General features: G+C 32.9%; 2 protein-coding genes across 10 annotated transcripts in view; both read right to left on the reverse strand.

The window, feature by feature from the left end:
* Positions 1-3618: 3618 nt before the first annotated feature.
* Positions 3619-4420, reverse strand: LOC111063427 (40S ribosomal protein S7). The gene has a single exon (XM_022351109.2). It carries the CDS (start codon positions 4263-4265, stop codon positions 3690-3692), a length of 576 nt encoding a protein of 191 aa, XP_022206801.1. The 5' UTR covers positions 4266-4420; the 3' UTR covers positions 3619-3689.
* A 2369-nt stretch (positions 4421-6789) lies between these two features.
* LOC111055495 (protein CROWDED NUCLEI 2) overlaps positions 6790-15794 on the reverse strand; it is a 31685-nt gene continuing 22680 nt past the window's right edge. For 2 of the 9 annotated variants that reach the window (XR_005571488.1, XR_005571486.1), the window contains exons 10-16: positions 15400-15573; positions 12982-13092; positions 12178-12266; positions 11567-11636; positions 9593-9702; positions 8333-8445; positions 6790-7091 (exon numbers count right to left, since the gene is read on the reverse strand). Coding sequence is in view for 4 of the 9 variants with exons in the window: in XM_039429850.1 (XP_039285784.1) it covers position 7091; positions 8333-8488; positions 9593-9702; positions 11567-11636; positions 12178-12266; positions 12982-13092; positions 15400-15573 (711 nt within the window). In the remaining 5 variants the exon portion in view is untranslated. Of the gene's footprint in view, positions 7092-8332; positions 8489-9592; positions 9703-11566; positions 11637-12177; positions 12267-12981; positions 13093-15399; positions 15574-15794 lie in introns of all 9 variants that reach the window. The other 7 variants (XM_039429850.1, XM_039429848.1, XR_005571487.1 and 4 more) reach the window with 6 other exon arrangements.

The following is a 15794-nucleotide window of genomic DNA, read 5'->3' on the forward strand; positions in this document are numbered from 1 at the left end:
TTTTGAGATATGAGCGCCTAAAGTTTAAATTTTTGGGACAGAACATTTCAAATTCGGTACGATATAAATCCATGAGATTTAGAGGATAGATTCATCATGGTATTGTTTATCTAGTAAAATAAAAATTTGCTGAAGATATCAATTTTTAAGATAGTTATTCAATTTACTAAAAATAACTTTCAGTTAAGTTATTTTTGGTAAATTAAATAACTTTTCCAAAAATTGATATTTTCAGAATATCTTTGTTTTACTAGATCAACAATATCATGAAGAATCCATCCTACAAATCTCATGGATTCATATCGTATTGAATTTGAAATGTTCTGTCCCAAAAATTTCAACTTTGGGCGCTCAAATCTCAAAAAGTAATAATCAGAAAAAAATGTTTTCTTGAGAAAACTCTTTCATTTTGATAGCTTGATGATATACATACTGTATCAAAAAACTATGAAAAATATCACGAGTAAAAAGTTTATTTTTAGCCTTTGCACAGCCTTAACAGCTTTGTGTGGCTTGGTCCTAATTGTAACTGATTAATATAGTAACTCATTTTAATAAATTGGTCCTATTTAATAAAATGACAAGAAACCTGTCCTGGATATAACGTCTCAATCTGAGCTGTTAGGCTAGTTACACGCACATCAATTATTGGACGTACGATATTTTGCCGTCCTTATAAGTTCTATTCGATTAAACAAAAATGATGTTTCACTTTTTGTGTAGTTCAGAAGTTGATGTTTGTCAAGTTCCGATTAATCAGATAGAATTCATAAGGCCTGCAAAAAATCGAACATACAAAAATCGATGTGTATGTAAACTGGCTTTACTGGTGTGAGAGCCGAAACTAGTCGCTCGCTATTTGGATACAAATAAAAATATAGTGAAGCGGCAAAGGTACATTAGCTTCAAGCTTAAGAGTGTTGAAGGTAATGCTAGTAATTAAATGGTGGAGCGGTTGGTTCAGACCAAACAATAATTGATATGCATTACATTCAACACAATCCAGCTTGGAGGTACCTTATCCGTTCCACAAGTTTTTCTCCATTAGTGGTATGACGTAATTCGAACAAAAAACCAGGCAGTGCTACCAAACTGAAGGTTGTAACATCTCAGACCACTATAGTGAGGTCCACGTTATAATGGCAGTGTTTGATTGGCAATGGTATTGCTATCCTTGTCCATCATTCAACAAAGCAGATAGCGCTATCTCTTTCTCGCTTTGCTCTGTTGCCAGATTGGATTTTAACAATGTAGAATAAATAATTATCAAAATATTTCACCTTAATTATGAAATTATTCAAAATATAATTCCGCGCTTAATAAAATATAATTGATTATTTTAAACGAGATTGAACAATTAATATTTAATAAACCTGTATCAGCTACCGTCAAGAAGGCATTGACAAGACAGTGAGGATCGGCAACGTTGTTCTCCTATCTTTCTCCACTACCATTATAACGTGGACTTCACTATAGACCATCTTGAAGGAAGTAACTTGTAACAATAATTCTATGGCTTAATAATAGAAAAGGACTTCAGCCAGTTAAACACACATCAATTTTTGGACGTACGATTTTTGCCTTACCTATAAATTCTATTATATTTAATAGATGATGTCAAACAGATGATGTTTGTCTAATTCCGTTAATCTGGTAGAATTCATAAGGACGGCAAAAAATTGAACGTCCAAAAACCGATGTGAGTGTAACTGGCTTTACGGCTCACTGTAGTAAACGTTGTAATAACTGCGGTTTATGTTCTGATGTTATAAGGGTGGCCACTATCGAGTGTGTTCAACAAGTGTGAACACACATGCTCGTCACACAAGTTGTGTCATAAGCGAAAGGCTTCGAAGAGGGTGCTTCACATCTGCGAGTACCTTTAATTCTAGTCAAATCGAATTAAGAGGCACGTTGTGCTGTTTAGTTTTTACATTATTACAGTACCGTATCGTGTTTATATTGCAGGCTGATACACACGGACTAGTGTCAGCTACAGAATGTCTTTAGTGGGCACCTTTAGTGCCCACTTTAGGCTATATTACTACAAGTTGGTAATATCACAGAGAAAAGATAACATAAGAAGTTTTCCCATGGTATAGGACATTTATGCTACAAATTTCACTGTTAACTGAAGCCGATAGTCCTAGTAGTTCTCTTTCGTGGAGCTATGTGACGCTGGTAGTCTCACATACTGTGCAGTTCTTACACTCTCATCCAATCAAGACAATAATCGGCTTGAAATTTGGAACATACACGACCTATGCCATAGGATATCTTTTTAAGCTATCTTTTCTCTATGATTACACTTACGCCAACCGGGATCATCTGTCTTCTGTCAATTGCCGTAAAATGACGTCATCTTGTTTTGCTGTTTCTCCTGGGATTGTTTCTTTTGACCACAACATTTAGCGGCATGACCACATCATGAATACATAATAAAATTGTCTTGTTCTACTCAAGCTTGACTACTTGTTATTCTACAAAGATTAATTTCAATTTACAGAAACCGTAGCGGTCCTACTACTCTAAAGTCTTTATTTTTTTCATATTAAGAGAAGTGCACTCCAATAGGGCTTATGCCTGAGTTTGCCCATCTTTATTTCGCTTTATGTTTATGTACTCTGAACAAAAACAAATAATGTTAAAATAAATTGTTTTTCAAAGTGGATTTTCATTAGTATTTTTTATTTTTGTATTTTTAGCCGTTACAATGCAATATTTCGCATTGAAACACTACAAATAAGTTCAGGAGTGTTTCAATACACATTATTATGTATAGATGTGGGAACCAATCTTCATGGATTGGTAGCCTATTGAATTTAGAATTGAATTCAGAATAGAATTATTCAAAAAGATTAAATTGCAAAGCTTCAAATACCGTACTGAAAATATCTGAACAGATTTTTGCTGAGTGATGAAGGCTAATGCCGACGCCACATGTTAGCCCAGTCAGTGACCCTGTAATCTGGCCCAGATTGGTAATAATGGAATTTCTTACAAAGGCCAGCGCTGGCGAATCACCCTTACACACATTGGCGCTGGTCGACATTGGCTTTCATTAGGCCAACATGTAGATGCGGCAAATAAGATGCCCAAATAATGAGTATCTAGAGGTAAAGGGGGACATTTCCGTATCTGGTGTATGTATTATCGGTACTAACAATATAGAATGTGAAACATGTATTGATAACTGTACACAGTATTTTGAATATCAATATATTGCTATTTAAAGCAAAAATCAGAAGCCTAGCCTTCCATCTTTAAAACATTATAAACAGAGCATTTTAGGTATTGAACAATGTGTTATTTAATGTACTAGGCTAACGATAATACGAACACTAGATATGGAAGTGTATCCAGGTAAGTACAGTACGAACGAGATGGCAAGTCGACACAGACCAACAGTATTTTTTTGAATAGTTAATTTAAGTTATTCATGTATAGTGGGATCAGTTGTGTAAATAAGCTACAATTTGGGCATTCTGTTTTGATACAGTAAGATGAAACAAGCTAATAGAGATAACCTAACCTAAAATATTTGTGGTATTTATTGATGGCGATTAGCGATCTCGTTGGTCATGTACTGTAGTTTAATAATGACACAGAATCACAATATTTATATCGAAAAGTCTGTTTATTGAACAATCATAAAACCAACATCATCGATTAAGCGCCAAGATGGAAAATTACAAAATAGGCTCTGGGAATTCGAATGCTACTTCCCTACCGGTCAACTTCTTGTAAACATTTACAAAGGTATCAACTTTGTGCTCAACGTTGGTCTGTTGGCTCTTGTCAAGATGAACTTTGATGAGTTGCTTACCCATCTGCTTTACTCGTATCCTCTTTCCAACGATTTCAGCGGGGAATACCAAGTCTTCCAGGATTGAGTCGTAGACTGAGGTCATGGTACGGCTCCTGGGGCGCTTCTGGATGTTCTTCGTCCTCGACTTCCTGGAGGGCTTGGGCAGGATCCTCCTCTCGCCGACGAAGACGACATGCTTGCCGCTGAACTTCTTCTCCAGTTCACGGACCAGACGGATTTGGATCTTCTGGAAAGCCTTCAGTTGAGGCATGGGCACGTAGATGATGATGGTTTTACGGCCATTGAATTCGATTTCCTTAGCCTTTGTGATGTAGAGCTCACGAAGCTGGGCTTTCAGGTCACTGTTGACTTCCAGCTCCAACAATGCTTGCGAAATTGAATTTTCAAAGGCATCTGGAGTGCCCGAACTCTTGATAATCTTCCCACTGGTCAACATTTTTAGAGAAACACTTATAAACTTGTAAATAATACAATATTCACTCCGAGAACAAAACTGTAAGCGTGGACGATAACAGGTTAGGATTCTCCAAAACCGAAAAGAAGGGAAATGGCTGATCGAGCCCGGAACAGAATCGAAAACCAGTATGGGCAACAGCTGCATTTGGCACTTCTGCTATCAAAATTAAAACTCGTTTTCCATCACAATTCATGAATTTTATCAAGTTCTTATTTTAAAAACTTTTTGATTTTCAATATTGTATATTTTTTATTGCAACGCAAAGTTGAACTCAATTTAAAAATATATATTGGTGAAGCATGCTTCATGAAGTTATCAAGTCAGCTGTGCCAACTCAAACAGAAAGCACAAGGCACTGGCTTTGCTTGTGGCGCCAGTTTTGAATTATGATTTGAGGCTACTCTCTACTCAATTTTAAACTGATCAGATAAATATAATAAATCATTCTATTTAGATGATTCGTTCTTTGTACTGTATATAGAATGATGGTTCAATTCAACGACGGTGGAATTAAAATAGATTTTTATACAATTCGCAGTGAAATAAATTACCCACTTGATGACTAAAAATATTTTTCACAAATGCATAATACATTTAACAATAATTGATTTTCCTTAAATTCGATTCATTCAGTTATTTATTTTATATTTATTCAATTAATAGACCTACCGCACGTACTTATACAATTTTTGGTACATGGTGAAAGTGTGTAAGAATAGGCCTACCGGTACTTAGTACCTACCTATTCCAAGTCCATAATGTACCTAGCCTACGGTAGGTACTGTAATTACAGAAACAACAAGAACATAAAAAGAAAACAAAAAGCTATTTATCAAGTATACTATTTATGTATCCATTTAATTATAAAAAGTTTTGATTGGTAAAGGAACAATAATAGTCGTCAAAAACTGCTGTTTCTTTCGTTTTGATAGAAATTTACAAGAATACTGATCACTGTTTCAAATATTGGATGTGATAGCATGCAATGGAAATAAGATAATATAATGTATTTTATCATCACTGATTCTGCTATTCTGACTGTACCTGTAACACTGATCATTCGAAGCGATCAATCATAAGATTTACATATCACTGACTATTTCTACTAAGATCATGAACAAAAGAAAAATAATACTACTTTCATTATTCCATGATTGAGATAGTCATAATGTCAAATAAATATGTTGTCCAAGTGTCTTAAATCAACAGAGTTACAAGTTATACTATGCCAAGGAATTTCTCAACTCGTTTTTACTTTCCTTGCCCTATTACCATAGGTAAGGAAAGTATTGCTTTCCGAAAAAAAAATTAAAAATATACGTTTCAAGTTCCCCTGAGTCCAAAAAAGTGGTTTTTGGGTATTGGTCTGTCTGTATGTGTGTGTGTGTGTGTGTGTATGAGTGTATGTGCGTCTGTGTGCACGATATCTCATCTCCCAATAACGGAATGACTTGAAATTTGGAACGTAAGGCCCTTACAATATAAGGATCCGACACGAACAATTTCGATCAAATGCGATTCAAGATGGCGGCTAAAATGTTGTTAAAAACAGGGTTTTTCGCAATTTTCTCGAAAATGGCTCCAACGATTTTGATTATTTTTATACCTGAAATAGTCATCGATAAGCTCTATCAACTGCCATAAGTCCCATATCTGTAAAAATTTCAGGAGCTCCGACCCATCTATGCAAAGTTTGATTTTAGATTCTCAATTATCAGGCTTCAGATACAATTTAAACAAAAAATTTCGAGTGGAAAAAAAATCAGCATGAGAATCTCTACAACTAATGTTTAGTAACATTTTCACCTAGAATTAAAAATAAGCTCAAAATTCGAGAAAATGTGATTATCCAATAATTGCAAACTGTTGGCAACTGTTGATTCTATCAAATGATTCACTATGAAGAGATAGCACACCTCGTGTGTCTTTAGCGTTATTGCCCTGTCATCAGCTGGCTCAAATCTTTGAATAGTAGACTTGAGATGCGCGGGATTACTAGTGTCAGGTGATCACTTCTCATAACGGCAAGGGAAGTTGTGTGAGTGCGCCACACCAGATTTTTATATTAGATCATAGATATTTAGAATATAACTCTATCACCTCATAGGTACACATGAGACAATATTATTACAAAGGTAAGGTTCCTTTATTATTACAAAGGTACTATCCTAAGTTCAAAATAAAAAAACATGTAAAATAAATTATTTTTTTTATTCAAATAAAAAAAAACACTTATAATTAAAACAACTAAGAAGCCAAATGCTATGGAAACAAGATAACTTTCTCTTTCATTTGAAAAATCAACTTTTAAAAATCTGAGGAAACTAACAGTCTATTATCCTTCATAACTATCAAAAATGCAGTTTTGCATTTAACGACTAGTTAACACAATGTAAGTAACAAAACCCTAACATAATACTATAATATTAACAAAGTTTAAATAATATTACTAACGAATTCACTAACTTGAGCTTACTTTGAGCAATTTCAATATTTGTCTAAACTAGCAACAAAACACAATAATCCAGTATTGCTATGCATTGATAAGTGGAAACTATAAAAATCACTAGTTTGAGAAATATATTAACTATTACAGATTTAAACTACTAAACATTTATCATCAAGTATCATTGATAATGGAGGTAGATATTAGATTTTAAGTAACTTGATAAGTAACACTTTGTCTAATGCCTTCATGATAATGAAGGAAAGTCTTTAGATTATGAAGTGAGTTAATGAGTAAAACGTTGTCTAATGTCGTATCACAATTGAATGCTTCCATAATATTGAAGATGAGTCAGTCTTCTGGAAAAAAGAGAACGTATTACAGAAATAATTATAGTATTGAAAAAGTGATGTTATTGAGACATATTTGAATACTAAATTACTTTATGAAGATTAATATTATTTTTTTAATATTAATTAATATTTAGCGAATCAAAGATAAGATAATTAAATGATAAAATTCGATTGAAACTTGATAAGTTTTGACGATAGACGGTTTTGATAAGACGATTTTCAATACTGTTCCTAAATCTAATTTTGTATTAATCACAATTATTGTAATTAGCTGGTTGAAATTTTTGTTCTATCTTGAACTATTATTACGGTATGAGATTCTTCAGTGTCAATGGAATCATATACTTTGGTCTACTATTTCCAGAAACAAGAAAGATTCAGCTTAAGAAAAACTGTAATAAAATATGCCTAATAATAGATATTTAATCTGATGGTATTGTGTAGCACATCCGATTATATGTTATGTTATTTTATTGTATGACACTTGAAAATGCAGTTTTTACGACAAATAATGACAATTGAAATGCAGTATTAAACTATGAATCATGACAGTAAAATGCCATTTTTTAAATACTTAAATTACGACAGAGCAGTCTGATTTTATTTCATGAATAAAAGGTATTATAAAATTAACACTTGGCACAGAGATGTTGTTGAATTTCTCCATATTAAGGTGAAATGAAATATATTGTCAATTCCACATAATTTATTTGAGTCCAAACTAGTTTCGATGCACTTGGCATCATCGTCAGTGGTAGACTGTATCGAAACTAGTTTGGACTCAAATAAATTATGAGGAATTGACAATATCTTTTCATTTCACCTTGAAAGGTATTATCTTCAACTCACATTTTTGAGTTTCAACACTCTAAGGCCCGGTTGCACAACGGCCTTTTAAATTTTAACCGTGATCAATTTCACGAGAACCAATCAGAGAAGGCGTATTTGAAAAGACGGCTTCTCTGATTGGTTTTCGTGGAATTAATCACGGTTAAAATTCAACCGGAACTTAGTATTGAAAAGTTATCATTAAACAAGCAGTTCGTAATGGAAAGTGAAATTGAATAGTACAATTAAATAGATTGAACTGAACCAATGGTATTATCTTCCAGAGCAGAAATTGATTGAAAAAAGCATTCCAATGAAATTCTTTTCAGCCAGGCAGAAAGAGAATAGCATTGGCTCTTATGTGTGCTTTCACTCAGTACTTGTATGAACACTGCCATAAGGAGCAATGTTATACTTACCAGAAAGGCGGAGGCTCATTCCACCTGAAGTGCACATAGGGACAAATCAGCTGACGGACAACAGCTGATGGCGAGGATGACAGACAGCTGACTGCGCTCTCTCTCAGAGTCCACTGTAGCAGCCAAGCCAAAGTCAACAACGTACACACACAAAAGCTAGCAGACAAACACATACAACACAAACAACTCATAAAACACACACAACAAACATGGTGGAATAATAAGGACAAATAATGGGTTATTTATATTGACCCATCATCTTTCTCAATACAATTAATGTAACTAAATTTTATTTTCGCCTGAAAACAAGAAATACGACAGTGGAACAGACAGATGATGAGTCTATATCTGATTATGTGGGAGAATTTAATTTTATTAAACCTATTGCAACTATTATAAGCTATAGTTGTACAACTTTATACAATTGAAACTAAACAATTAAACTCTGGGATGAACTTTATGTGCTGTAGTAGAAGTAATAAGGATAATATTATTATTTCTTTTACTGTATTTTGTGCATTTTTTCTTTTTATTATGTGCTGTAATTTTTAAAAGTAACAGCGTGGTAAGGCTCGCCGAAAAGTAGACCCACGCTAATCCACGAAAAGCAACCCACGCCGTGGGATGTTTTGTAAACCATTGCTAGGCTTCTCTAGACATCTATGTAATACATGCAATGAATAATCGACTTATCAGCTGATTATGAATAATTCTATAGCAATGGTTTACAAAACATCCCACGGCGTGGGTTGCTTTTCGTGGATTAGCGTGGGTCTACTTTGCGGCGGGCCTAAATATCCATAGACGACTTACATCATCACAGCCACTATCTACAAAAAAAAAAAAATACAAACTTATTTGTGTTCACACCATCATCACATATAATAAACTCAGTTAACAAATAATTATAATGATTGTATTTATCTCTCACACGAGAGATAAAATGATGTGAAAAACCGAAACTGGTTTCATAATTTTTTGGTCTAATAATTGTAGTAATTTCATTTGATAGAGGGATTAATCAAATATGGAGTACCACTACTACGGAGGATAGGAAAATTGATTCTATTAAAATATCTTAACAGCATCTGTACGATACACAAATTAGAGTTAAACATGAAAATTAAAATTATCTTTGCAATCAGAAGTTGCAAACCATAACTTTTAATTGAATGATAATTGATTCATTTTTAGTGCATGAGAGGTGAGATAATTATGAGAATGATTATTAGAAGAAATTAGTATTATCATTTATAATACCTGTAGGACCCCAGGCGACTAGGAGTTCTCTTGCGCTTTTTTCTAGTGGACGATTTTGAGCAATTATCTGCCTTCATTTCATCTAGAGGTTGATACACAACTAGGGCCACCTGAATAGATCACAACATAATGTCACAGAAGTGCATGAATATCGTAGTTAATTCAATTCCGAGGTACAAAGTTTCTGTTTCAACTGCAATTTGTTCTTTTTGATTTAAAATTATTCAACTTTGTTGTAGTTTAGACACTGTGTTGTATTTGTAAAAATTAATCACTTGTGCTTGCACAAGTTAATTGCAATGTTAACTAAATTCAATAACTGTATTAAGTACAAAGCTTAAATATGAAAAGCTATTATTAGTTTATGTAGGTTTAAATACATATACAGTATTTAACAATAATAATTGATATTTGACATTAACTGATCTTGTAGTGAATAATTATTAATAAATATAGGCTACTATTTTGTGACCAATAAAATACCTTAACAGAGTTTGCTATGCATTTAAATTAATATATACTATGTATTTTGTTGAAATAGAAACATAGGCCTATCAATATAAATAAAATTAAAAAAAATATTATTGCTTGAAATCTATAATGAACAGACAGAGATTTATTGTCTTTATAGAAAGTAGTAGAACGAACGCAACAAGATATGTCATCTAAGAAAATGAGTATCTAAAAATTACTAATTCTACATTATTTGATTTTATCCTTGAATTAATTTCAAAACTACATAAAAAAATACGGCAACTCATCAGAAAAACACTACAATTTAATTTTACTTTCCTTGCCCTATTACCATAGGTAAAGAAAGTATTGCTTTCCGAAAAAATTAAGGTACACCAATTTCTAAATTTATATACGATTCAAGATCCCCTGAGTCCAAAAAAGTGGATTTTTGGGTATTGGTCTGTGTGTGTGTGTGTGTGTGTGGTGTGTGTGTGTGTGTGTGTGTGTGTGTGTGTGTGTGTGTGTGCGTCTGTGTACATGATATCTCATCTCCCAATTAACGGAATGACTTGAAATTTGGAACTTAAGGTTCTTACACTATAAGGATCCGATACGAACAATTTCGATCAAATGCAATTCAAGATGGCGGCTAAAATGGCGAAAATGTTGTCAAAAACAGGGTTTTCCGCGATTTTCTCGAAAATGGCTCCAACGATTTTGATCAAATTCATACGTAAAATAGTCATTGATAAGCTATATCAACTGCCACAAGTCCCATATCTGTAAAAATTTTAGTAGCTCCGCCCCATCTATGCAAAGTTTTATTTTAGATTTCCAATTATCAGGTATCCGATATAATTTAAACGAAAAATTTTGAGTGGAAAAGATTGAGCATGAAAATCTCTTCAATTAATGTCCAGTAACATTTTCACCTAAAATTGAAAATAAGCTTGAAATTTGAGAAAATGTGATTATTCAATTGCAAACTGTTGGCAACTGTTGATTCTATTAAATCATTCACTATGAAGAGATAGCAGATCTCGTGTGTGTATCCAGCGTTATTGTCTTATCACCAGCTGTCTCATATCTTTGAATAGTAGACTTGAGATGAGCGGGAACACTAGCGTCAGGTGATCAATTTTCATAACGGCAAAGAAAGATGTGTGATGCGCCACACCAGATTTTTTGTTTTCATCTTGACGAAGCCAATTGCATGTTTGTATAATGTTTAATGGCTAATAAAAATTCTTATTTTCAAATGGGTTATATATTTCTTGAAACATAAAATAGTGTATTTGATCCTCTGGATTAGAAAACTTAGCAAATATGAATCAAGAGTAATAATTGTATACTAAATAGAATTCATTGTTGTTGAATGAAAAATGTATGTACTAAATTTTACTTGGAAACAATGGTGAATAGTGTTAGATCAACAACGATATAAAAATTAGTTGAAATTAAAAGTTATCAAAAATATACAACACAAAACAGAGAGAAAAACATTTATTTTCAACTCACATCGGTAATTTCATCTTCATTTGAATCAACTTCACTTTCTAAAATTTGCAAGGTAGTTTTCTGTGTATCGCTGGAAATTTAAAGTAGAAAGATCTAGTTAGTGCATTAGATTCAATGAAGAAAAGAAAACAGAAGTATTAGGATGGTAACAAAAATCGATAAAACTCTCATCTAAAGGGGCAAACTGAAAAACGTTTCAAAAAGGCAAAAACAAACAACAAATCTATGAAATAATCAGCTGAGAATCTTGAAACCGGTGAAATTAAAGCTACGGTAATATTACTGTTAGTGCCGGTTGCATAAAAGCCGATTAAATTTTAATCGTGATTGATTTCTCGAAAACAAATCAGAGAAGCCTTCTTTCCGAAAAATCCTTCTCTGATTGGTTCTCGTTAAATTAATCACGATTAAAATTTAACCAACTTTTGTGCAACTAGGCATTAATCAGTTTAAGTGATTATAATTATGATAAGATAATATTAAATTTAAGACAATAGTATCTAGGCTATTATAGATCAAGGCCCCCTTTTCAGTCAGTTGTTAAAACATCATTAGAATTCGAATTCTTATTTTTTCTATCATCAGAGGTATACAAGGCAGACTTTACTCACTTTATTCTGCCATCTACAATAATTTTCGATGTCGGATTGAGGTCCTTGTACTTTGGCTCGCTCACAACTTCGGAGCGTAGCTTTGAAATCTGAAAAATAGAAATAATTATTAATTGTATGAATGCTAATAATTAACTACGATTCAATCTAGGCAAATATGATAAAGACGTTCTTAATCAAGAACGCTTTGGTTTTCTAGCAACCAGTTACTAGTAAGTTATTATAAGGTATGGCTGTTTCCTTTGGTTCTATTTTGATTTAAAAGAGGGTTATAAATCAAATGAAATTTTATTTGAGGGTATTCTAGCTTTGGTTTTCTAGCAACCAGTTAATAGTAAGTTATTATAAGGTATGGCTGTTTGCTTTGGTTCTATTTTGATTTATAAGAGGGTTATAAATCAAATGAAATTTTATTTGAGGGTATTAATTGGAAGTGTACTTCCATTTCCCACGCCCAACCAAAGTTTCAACTGGTTATTCATCTTTAATCTTCATCTATAATATAATAAAGGAAAAAATTTATTGGCTTGTACACTTATGGGATAGGAAATTCACGAATGACGCATCATCACGTCTGAACTACTGGACTGATCAACTTGTAATTTTCCATATAGATTCTAATTGACTAAATTGATTATAGGCCTATTTTAAATTCTTCAAGATTTCAGTAGGTCAAGTTCTTAAGTGGACCCTTGCGAAACACGGGTTACCTGCTAGTTTTAAATACCGTAATACATTTATTCTTATATTCAAATAAATATCGGTATAAGTGTGAAAATAATGCATTAAATTTAGTTCTATTACCTTGCCAACCAATTTCTGAATGGTTAGTTGCTGCATTTTAATGTTGTCCCGAAACTTCGGGTCTAGAGTTGCAACTGTTGTACAACTTTCAGCAGGTTTCAAAATTTCCTTCTGAAATAGAAGATGATAAACTAGTAGTTCTGTGAACAGTAGACCTCGCGCAGTTATAACGACGTCCCAAACCATAAGCACATCCACACTGATACACTAACTATTTATTTGATCAGATCATGCTTACACAAGATTTAATTATCATATAACGCTTTCCGGAATTTAGCGCGAGAAAACCAGAAGACATCTAGGCGCCCAGACGAGCTGTTATAAGTTCTTTGCATCCTATTTAATAGTGCATAAAAATTGCATTCAATGAGGCATGCAATTTATAGTCTACACAGCTGCTAATTTTTTACCAAGTTACATTGAGATATTGAATTGCATGCGTCATGGCATGCAATTTATAGTCAACTCGACAGCTGATTTATGATGAATAATTCTGTAGTCTGATTTTCACTCTAATATTGACGTATGAAGGAGGCTCATTTTCCCTTTTATATTATCCTTGAAATGAAACATTTCCAAAAAACCTTGTAAATACGTCGACGCGCAATTTAAAAAGGAACATACCTGTCAAATTTCATGAAAATCTATTACCGTGTTTCGCCGTAAATGCGCAACATATAAACATTTAAACATTTAAACATTAAGAGAAATGCCAAACCGTCGACTTGAATCTTAGACCTCACTTCGCTCGGTCAATTATAGAATAATAATTTCGTTTTGCAATTAATATTGTTGAAGATGATCAGATTTGACACTTACATCTCAAAACTATGCTCCATAGTGTGGTCCACGTTATAAAGGCAGTGGAGAAAGATAGGACAACAGTGTTGCTGATTCACTGCCTATAGTGAGGTCCACATTATAATGGCAGTGTTCAATTAGTAATGGTATTGCTATCCTTGTCTATCTTTCAACAAAGCAGATAGCGCTATCTCTTTCTCGCTTTGCTCTGTTGTCAAATAGTCTTTTAACAATGTAGAATTAATAATTAATTACAAAAATATTCCATCTTAATTATGAAATTATTGAGAAATATAATTTCTTGCTTTATAAAATAGAATTGATTATTTTTTTAAAAACAAGAATGAACAGTTAATATTACATCAATAAACCTGTATCAGCTACCGTCTATAGAAGGCATTGACAAGACAGAGGATCGGCAACGTTTTCTCCTATCTTTCTCCACTGCCATTATAACGTGGACCACACTATAGCCACTTGCTTCTATAGAGGATAGCTGATACCGTTATATCTAATTTAATATTGAGTGTTTATTCCAGTTTAAAATAATCAATATTACATTTTATTCATCAAGAAAAATATTTTTTAATGATTAAATAAAACATTTTCATAATTGAGACTAGATATTCTGTTAATCAATTATATTTCTACATTGTTAAAAAAAGATCCGGCAAAGTTGTGGAGCTAGAAAAGGATAGTGCTATCTGTTTTATCGAATGATAGACAACGATAGAAACACCAATGTTAATGAAATACTGCCATTATAACGTGGACCTCACTATAGTGGGATTCAATCCAAACGGTCTCAACATTGGTTGCATGTGAAGCATTGATACTATAATTATATAAGGAATGCCAACCATGAATCTGACTATAGAAAAATACTTCTTCCACAGAAAAAAATTGAATCCATAAAAGATCTTGTTTTGAATCTAACATAATATATATTACAATTCTGTATAAGAACAAACATATGTTCATTATCTATAGTGAGGTCCACGTTGTAATGGCAGCGGAGAAATATAGGAGAAAAACTTTGCCGATCCTCTGTCTTGTCAATTCCTTCTATAGACGGTAGCTGATACAGGTTTATTGATGTGATATTACTGTTCATTCTTGTTTAAAATAATCAATTCTATTTTATTAAGCATAAATTATATTTTTCAATAATTTCATAATGAATTTTCATAATAAAGATTAAATATTTTGTTAATTAATTGAATTTCTACATTGTTAAAGGACGATCTGGCAACAGAGCAAAGCGAGAAAGAGATAGCGCTATCCGCTATGTTGAATGATAGACAAGGATAGCAATGCCATTGCTAATCAAAAACTATCATTCACTACCTCCGTAAACAAAGCCGTAGTGCATTCGTGTGACGTCAGCACAGGTAGGGCTCCTACACCAATAAAAATTCGTTGTTTTCAGCTGATCTATATCAGCTAGTGATCAACATAGCGGATAGCGCTATCTCTTTCTCTCTTTGCTCTATTATTATAACTTGGACCTCACTATAGCAATGAGGTGCACGAAATTAGGAATGAAAGGAGCTTGAACCAAAAAAATAATTTACATAAAACATAGATCAGAAATTAAATAATATCAAGATTACAAACCTTAGTCTGACTGGTACTTTCTGCCTGTCGCAACTTATAAATTTTCCACTCATCTTCCAGTCTTTGCTTTTCTTGTTTCAGAATTTCAACGGTCTCTTGAAATTTACACAATTCCCTTTTACACTTTTCCAATTCTTCACTACTCAATTTGTTATTCTGCCGTTCTGTTGCTACCTGAAAATTGTACAAGAAACAAATTTTGAGTTTTCTAGAAGATTGAAATCATTTTATAGCATTCACTTCAGACACTGTTTTTGGTGAGATATTGTGATATTTATCCATACCGTAATAAAACACTAGAATATTGTCTAAAAAATCCCAAATTGTCTCACTGAAGATGACATTATAGGTGTTGAAACATGTTTGTAACTTTTTAATGAATTCCTGATATTTTT

The sequence above is a fragment of the Nilaparvata lugens genome, chromosome 5 (genome assembly GCF_014356525.2).
Source record: "Nilaparvata lugens isolate BPH chromosome 5, ASM1435652v1, whole genome shotgun sequence".
In the NCBI taxonomy this organism is placed as follows: Eukaryota; Metazoa; Arthropoda; class Insecta; order Hemiptera; family Delphacidae; genus Nilaparvata; species Nilaparvata lugens.